This window comes from Plasmodium fragile (assembly GCF_000956335.1).
Source record: "Plasmodium fragile strain nilgiri unplaced genomic scaffold supercont1.3, whole genome shotgun sequence".
In the NCBI taxonomy this organism is placed as follows: domain Eukaryota; phylum Apicomplexa; class Aconoidasida; order Haemosporida; family Plasmodiidae; genus Plasmodium; species Plasmodium fragile.
Genome location: NW_012192583.1, coordinates 268847 through 276600, shown reverse-complemented (window position 1 = coordinate 276600; position 7754 = coordinate 268847). Strand labels below are relative to the sequence as shown.

Genomic DNA, 7754 nt, shown 5'->3' with positions numbered 1-7754 from the left:
TTTTTTCACCGCCTCCACGTGCCTCTTTTTTGATTGGCCACTTTTTTAAAAAAAGTGCGGAAAAGGGAAGACCTGCGAGCGCGCGGTTATAATATGAAAGCGTACTTTTGTAGCTTTTCCCGCTAACGCGGACTTAAATATAGCATATAACAAATATGCGCGCGTCTCTCTTTTTTTCGCAGATTGTCAGACTAGCAAGTTTAGCAGATGATTGCTCTCTTTTTGTGAGTCCCGCCTCTCCGCGTGATATATACATCCCCCCCAAGCCCCGTTGAGGCCAAGAGGACCGACCGCTTTTTTTTTTCTTTCCTCCTCCCCCCTTGCGCTTCTTTTCTGTCCTTTCGCCCGATGAATGACTTCCCAGGCGCCCTGCCCAGCAGCGAGCGGTCAAGCAAAGTTGCGCTGTACGCGATTCTGATATACAAGTACGATGTAGCAAAGCCAGTGTTTCTGTCCGCGGCAGTGGACCTGTCGTCCTTCCCTTTCTTTCACCGGTCCTCTTTGAAGGAGCACATATTTTTCCACTCCAGGTTGGTATGTAGCAGGACGCCCAAAGGGAATAGAGAAGTCATTGAACTGGAGTCAGGAATAGGACATTTGCATGTGTACACTCATAAAGATACTAATGTAAGCGTGTTAGTTTTGTCGACCAAGACATACCCCCTTCGAATAGCATTTGGCCTCATTGACAATACACACAGACTCTTCCAGCAACAGTGTAGAAATAAATATGAACACGTAACGCAGGATTTAATGGAGGGGGTTTTATTCTCTCCTGAGCTGATGGAGCTTTTAAGAAAATACCAAAATCCTTCTGAGGCAGATAAATTGTCCAGGGTACAGAAGGACCTGGATGAGGTGAAGGACGTCATGTTGAAGAATATCGATGATCTGTTACAACGGGGGGAGAAGCTAGATGATCTGATGAAGAAAAGTCAGGACTTGTCCAATTCTTCGTATCAGTTTTACAGGCAGGCTAAGAAGAATAACCAGTGTTGCAAGCTGTACTGATGCGGTGTTTTTTTTTTTTTTTTTTTCCCGTTTTTTATATACCTAGCCAAGTGGCAGAAAAAATTTTCTTAAAAAAAAAAGGAGCCAGAACAATAGCCCTAGACCTAGTGGAAATTGTCATCGGCAGCCATCCCATTAAAAAGTTTTTAGTTATATAACCATCTCTGTGAAGGATTAGATGGAAAACACATTGTGACGTAGCAAAAAAATTTTTCTTTTTTTTAACTTAAGTATAGCTTATTATATGTATACACACCTTTCACTGCAGAGGATTCCTTTTTTTTGTATGTGTGTGTGTGTGTTTTTTTTTTTTCACCTCATGAAGGAATTTGCTGTGGCGGGCTTCACGCGTGGAGTGTAAAATGAAAAGAAGAGTGGGAGTTTGCCTTGGGCGGTTGAAGAGAAAAATCAAAACAATGGACAGAGATGATGTAGCAGCTTTTTAGAAGAGGAAAAACACCATTTTTTTTTTTTTTTACCTCCCCTTCGGAGGCAGATCAAGCCGTCCCAATGGTGCGCGAACCCCCCCTACATTTTTTTATTTACTTCCTTTTTTTTCTTCCCGTTTTTTTTTGTTACGCTTTAGCCAATATTAAAGCGCACAACCCCCTGTGTGTGTGTGTGCTTACTTCGTGTTGACTGTTTGTATGTTCGACCCAATTATATATCATCACGACGACCTCCGCCGTCTTCATCGAGCCTTGTTGAGTGTAAGCAGCTCGTTTAACTTTTCTTTTCGCAATTAAAAATTCGTTTGCGGTTTCTTTCCCCCGCGAATTATGTGCGTTGCAAATTGGCACAGGGACAATGGGAGGCCCTGGCCGCTGTGATTGTCCCTCTCGTTGCGCTTGGCTGTGTTGGTCTGGTTGACTTGTGCACACGGTGAGGCAGCACTGTTTTGCGCCTCCTGGGTTCGTCCCCCCCTCAGGTAGTCTTCAAATGGGAGCATGGTTCGTTCATAGGGATGGGGTCTTGCAGATCTAATGGGGGCGAATGAGAAATGGGCAAAGGGGTGGACGGGCGAAATGGAGCATGAGCCAAAGTACAAGGGCAGGTCCGTCCGAAACTTTGCCACCGGGAAGGTACAGACAAAAAAAAAAAAAAAAAAAAAAAAAAAAAGGGGGGTGACCTACCCGAGTGAATGTCAAATGCAGGCAGAACTTCATCAAACATGAAAAAGGTCCCACAGATGAGTAAAATGGAGTTGTCCTTGCAGCATTCGATGAAGGCGTTTTTCACAATGAGGGGGATGGTGCCTTGGAAGAGGAGTGCGTCAGGGGGGTAGCAGAAATGTATAAATGCGTGTGAATGCGTGTGAATGCGTGTAAATGCGCGTAACTACGTTTAATACGCTTGGGGGCGCTTTCCCGTGGGGGGACTGTTTATTGACCCCCTGTTGGGAGAACCCATCTCGTGCGCGCCCCTTTCCCAGCATTACCACGTGTGTAGGGGTTGCCTCCCGGCGAACCCCCCTTGGTAGCACCTTCCAGCCACGAAGTCACCTTCCCGGCGCTACTCAATAGGAGCCCCTTGAGCTCGCCACTTATTTGCTCATCGCTGTTGAGCATCTCAACAACTTCGCCAAAGTCGTACGTCCGCTCGTTCAGAGAGGGCAGGTAAAAAACGTCCTGTGGAACAGGTGTAGGGTTAAGGGGGGAAAATGAGACACAATAAAAAAGTTGAAGCGGCAAGGATGTGGTGCGTCACGTGCTTGTCCACTTGGCTACGCAACGTTACGCTACGCGATGTTACAAAACGTTGCGCTACGGTTCGCTCCTCTTCTCTCCGCGCGCATCTCACCTGGAGGAGCCCCTGGAAATGCGCGACGAGGGGCTCAAAGATGGCCAAGCTGCGCGGACGGGTGCCCGAGACACAGACGCGCATGGTTTTTCCCTTGTGAAAGTAATTAATGTCCTGGCAGAGGCGATCGATGGCCGTTTCGTTGTGGCCTACGTCAAGGATAACTGCGAGGGGGAGACAAGTCTCCGTACCGTTCACTGCACTCCCATCACCAACATTTCCCGAGGAAGGAAAAAATTTCTTTTTCACATGTGTGATTTGTTCAATGGCAAGGTACTGCATCCTCAGTGGAGGCTTCAGACAGATGACTGATTTCAAAATGGGGTCTGAGGTCACGTGTATATTTAAAACCTTCAATGCTTCTATAGCTATTCGTGTGTTTTCATCGTTGAAGGACTCTCCACGCGGTTCTGGTGGTACGACCTTAACAAGACAATTCAAGTCCTTGGCTCTGTTGAATACGTTTTTATAAATGGATACAGATGGACCCACAACAACATTTGTGCCGTTCTTAAAAATGCCAATTTTTTCTTCGCAAATGGAATGCAGATCAGCTCCTAACAGTTGCTGGTGATCGTAACCAATGGATGTGATAATGACTAACTCAGGTTTGTTAAGAATATTCGTTGCATCTAAGCGACCTCCTATTCCTGTTTCTATCACGGCGTAATCCACCTTCTTGGACTTAAAGAAAAGATATGCAACGATGGTAACGATTTCGAAAAATGTGGGTTCTACATCTAACTCGTCAGCTTTTTTCCACACTTGGTTGACAAGAGAGACAAAGTCCTTTTGACTTATACATTCATCATTTACTTTAATTCTTTCTCGAATGGAGAATATATGTGGAGATGTAAAGAGGCCTACTGTGTAGTTTCGCATTTTTAAACACATACTTATTTTGTGCGATACAGATCCTTTACCATTTGTGCCAGCCACATGAACCGTCTTGTACGTATCCCCTGGGTTATTGAAGCACTTGCTTAACATTTTCGTTCTTTCTAAACCAAGTTTTACAGAATGCGTCCCGTATAGTTTTGCCAGGCACTCTGCGTACCCTTCCACTGTTGTCTCGTCTTTTCCGTTTGCCATTTTGTTTTATTACTATTACTTTATTTTTTTTTCCGCCCCATGTGAAATGTGACAGCCGTTTTGGGTGTACATTAATTTACCCACCCTTACGCAAACGTGTATAAAATGGGGGGCGAATTATAAACTAACAAATTCATTTTCTACTCTCCTATGTTGGAGGAACGAGGGAGGAAGGGGAACACACAAAGGCGGTTCACCAGGAAAAGAACTTTTTACACAAAAAAAAAAAAAATGGCATAAATGGGTGCACCTATATGGGTGATTACGAATTTAACCCCGTTTATTTATTTCGTTTCGTTTCATTTCGCTTTATTTGTAGCGTATTAGGATAAGGGGGACCCTCATGTCACGGAACAAACGGGCGGGGGAGAGGTGTAGGGTTTTACCTCTGGACCAGTATTGGTCGCGCCGCATCTCCGTAGACTTCACCGACAAGGGGGCGAAAGCCCAACGTAGCTGCGCCTGTCGTGTGTTTTGAGGCATTAATTGTGAAACCCACCCATATAAGCGGGGGTGTGACTTTTTTTTTTTTTTTTTTTTTTTTTTTTTTTTTTTTTACAAATGAGGCGCTGTGTACCTATATCCATGTGAGGGGGCACCCGCATAAATAATATGAGGACATATATATGAAGGAAGCTTTGTGCAAAAATTTCCCAAGTGCATGTTTCTCCCTTACAGCTTCTAACACGTGAGAGATACCCCCCCCCCGCTAACGCAACATATATATATATATATATATATGTATATATATATAATTGCGCGAGGGAACATTAATAATGTATGAGTAAATGGATCCACAACCCGGCTGGGGGAGGCTCGTAGTGCGGGGCATACCGCGGCAAGGCCAAGTAGCGGAGCTTCGAACGCAGGGGGATGTTTATATATGCAGCAAAAAAGGTTCGAAGCAGGCAGGGAGATATACCCGCTGTGGTGAGATGACAAGCCGGGTTTGTACGAACCGCATGTGAAGCGGCGAGTTTAATAGCGGCTTTAATACACGTTTGTGGCGCCTGCCCCCGATCACATGGGAGTTATAAAAGAATAATCGTTTGCACCCACGACGTGAGCTCCGGTTCGAGCTTGGTGGTTTTTTTTTTCTCCATCGCCGGGGAGTCCTGCTCTCAACGCCGATACGGATTTGCACCGCTGGATTGCGCTGGCGTTAGGGGGATATATATATGAGACGGGGCCATCTCCTCTGGCTTGTGCTTTTTTCTACATCGGCGCGATTATTTCCTTGTATTTTTTTTTCCGTCCCACGTGTTTTAACTTTAACGCATGCAGAGAGTGCTTTCTCCCACGGGGCGCTCCTTCATCTCCTGTCGGCGGGGCCGTTGCCACATTCTGGTTATGTGCTGTGGGGGAAAAGTGCCCCATTGTGGATCCCCCATTTAGCAGTGCGTAAAAATAAGTAACAGCCATTTGCAGAGCTGTTATATTTGGCAGATGAAAAAAAAAAAACAAAATGAAAATGACATTTAAAAAAAAAAAAAACCTGCACGCACATGTAAAAAAAAAAAATATTGCGAGACTATTTTTCTGTAAATATTTTTTCCACAAAAACTTTTGCGCATGAACGTCATATGCTTGCTGCCTCTACAAATAATTTAATATGTGACATACGCAAACATATTTTTCTCCTGAAAAAAGAATTATATTAAAGAATATTTTTTTTTTTGCGAAGAAATTTTTACCAACTGCTACATCACCGAAAATTAATAATTTTATAAAAGCTGTATTTTGTTTATAGTTAAAGCAGTCCTTGTTCCCACTTCGCTTCGCTTCGTTTCACTTTTCTTCACTTCGCTTCGCGTCGTTTTCACTTCACTTCGCTGCGTTTCGTTTCGCTTCGCTTCACTTTGTATCACTTCTACATTTTTTCCCCCACGATGACGGCAAAACCCAAGATCGTTCTTGTAGGATCTGGCATGATCGGAGGTGTGATGGCTACATTAATTGTGCAGAAGAATCTGGGTGACGTGGTCATGTTTGACGTAGTGAAGAACATGCCTCAGGGAAAAGCATTGGATACGTCCCACTCCAATGTGATGGCCTACTCCAACTGCAAGGTGACGGGATCGAATTCGTACGAGGATTTGAAAGGAGCCGATGTGGTTATCGTCACTGCAGGTTTTACTAAGGCACCCGGAAAGAGTGACAAGGAATGGAACAGAGATGACCTCCTCCCACTGAATAATAAAATCATGATTGAAATTGGAGGACATATAAAGAAGCTTTGCCCCGATGCCTTTATTATTGTCGTGACAAACCCAGTCGACGTAATGGTGCAGTTGCTCTTCGAACACTCGGGAGTACCTAAGAATAAAATTGTAGGACTAGGTGGAGTATTGGATACCTCTAGGTTGAAATATTATTTGTCTCAGAAGTTGAATGTGTGCCCTAGAGATGTTAATGCACTTATTGTCGGTGCACATGGAAATAAAATGGTGCTCCTTAAAAGATACATCACTGTTGGAGGTATTCCATTACAAGAATTTATTAACAATAAAAAAATTACTGATGAAGAAGTGGATGCTATATTTGACAGAACCATTAACACTGCTCTGGAGATAGTAAACCTGCTTGCCTCTCCTTACGTCGCCCCAGCTGCAGCTATTATTGAAATGGCTGAGTCGTATTTGAAGGACTTGAAGAAGGTCCTCATATGCTCCACTTTGTTGGAGGGACAATACGGCCATAAGAATATCTTTGGCGGTACTCCTCTTGTTCTCGGGGGTAACGGAGTTGAACAGGTCATCGAATTGCAACTCAATGCAGATGAGAAAGTCAAATTTGATGAAGCTGTCGCGGAGACCAAAAGAATGAAGGCCCTCATTTAAGTCGTACCCCTTTTTTTTTTACGAGACAGACACGAAGGCAGCGGCAGCAGCAGAGACGGAGAGTTTTTTTTTTTTTTTTTTTTTTCTGAACGGGTCATATTTTTTTATTTTTTTTTTCTGAACGGGTCATATTGTATTTTATTTTTTTTTGCTAGAGTATTATATATTTTTCCCAGAGTTATGCGTGCCCTTACATTTTGTACTCATTTTGTGTTTCCCTTTTTTTATAAAAATTGTGTGTTACATATCATGGGGTCATTGCCTTGAACAAAAAAAAAACCTGTGCCGCCTGTGCTTTTTCCCCCGTCGCGAATAACTTGAACGCACCTATGGGTTGACACACCCACGCAAGAAGGACTTAATAAGTGGTTACCCTTTACACGCAACACCATACCTGCGCTTCTGCACGCGCTGTGCGTGGTGAGAAGCCGCAACAGCAGATGGGCACAACGTGCTCCACTAACTACACACCTACACCCATCTTGTCATCCTACTTCAACTCCAAACCAAAACGAACCCTCCAAACCATTTAAAAAAAAACGTGCAGCATACAAAAAAAAAAAAAAAAAAAAAAAAAAAAGTTATTTTCGTGCCAATGGCTTTACTAACAATTCACAGTTGGTGTCACGTTAAAGAAAAAAAAAAAAAAAAAATGTTTCGCTTGGGCACGGTGTCTGCACACCGCTTGCACGCATGGTTAACACCATCACATGCGAATGGTCTTCCTCTTTTCACACCTACTCATCGTCAATGGCCCGTATGTAGAACACGTTGTTTCCACGAATGAAGGCATCATAGTAGCTCTCCACCAACTCCCCTTCAAAAAATTCTTCCGTCTGCTCCAGTGCGACGTTCATGCGTTCATCCAAGCAGGCCAGAATGCCTTTGAAGTCGGACCCATTGTTCAGCCGAACTATCACCACTCGTCCTTTCAGACTCTCCACAAAGTCCTTGGGGGAGTTAGAGCTCATGTTTGGCCGGGGTGGGGGGTGTCCTACATCAGTATATATG

General features: G+C 44.0%; 4 protein-coding genes across 4 annotated transcripts; 2 read left to right on the top strand and 2 right to left on the bottom strand.

Annotated features, from left to right (window-relative positions):
• Window positions 1-348: 348 nt before the first annotated feature.
• AK88_00381 (uncharacterized protein) lies at window positions 349-1011 on the top strand (the record flags this gene model as incomplete). Its single annotated transcript, XM_012478032.1, has 1 exon — window positions 349-1011. The coding sequence occupies one exon, from the start codon at window positions 349-351 to the stop codon at window positions 1009-1011; it is 663 nt and encodes a 220-aa protein (XP_012333455.1).
• A 924-nt stretch (window positions 1012-1935) lies between these two features.
• Window positions 1936-3903, bottom strand: AK88_00380 (uncharacterized protein; the record flags this gene model as incomplete). The annotated part of the gene is made up of 4 exons (XM_012478031.1): window positions 1936-1991; window positions 2145-2267; window positions 2450-2639; window positions 2812-3903. 4 exons carry the CDS (start codon window positions 3901-3903, stop codon window positions 1936-1938), a joined length of 1461 nt encoding a protein of 486 aa, XP_012333454.1.
• Window positions 3904-5792: 1889 nt separating this feature from the next.
• AK88_00379 (L-lactate dehydrogenase) lies at window positions 5793-6743 on the top strand (the record flags this gene model as incomplete). The annotated part of the gene is made up of 1 exon (XM_012478030.1): window positions 5793-6743. The coding sequence occupies one exon, from the start codon at window positions 5793-5795 to the stop codon at window positions 6741-6743; it is 951 nt and encodes a 316-aa protein (XP_012333453.1).
• A 737-nt stretch (window positions 6744-7480) lies between these two features.
• On the bottom strand, window positions 7481-7714 carry AK88_00378 (uncharacterized protein; the record flags this gene model as incomplete). The annotated part of the gene is made up of 1 exon (XM_012478029.1): window positions 7481-7714. The coding sequence occupies one exon, from the start codon at window positions 7712-7714 to the stop codon at window positions 7481-7483; it is 234 nt and encodes a 77-aa protein (XP_012333452.1).
• Window positions 7715-7754: the final 40 nt, after the last annotated feature.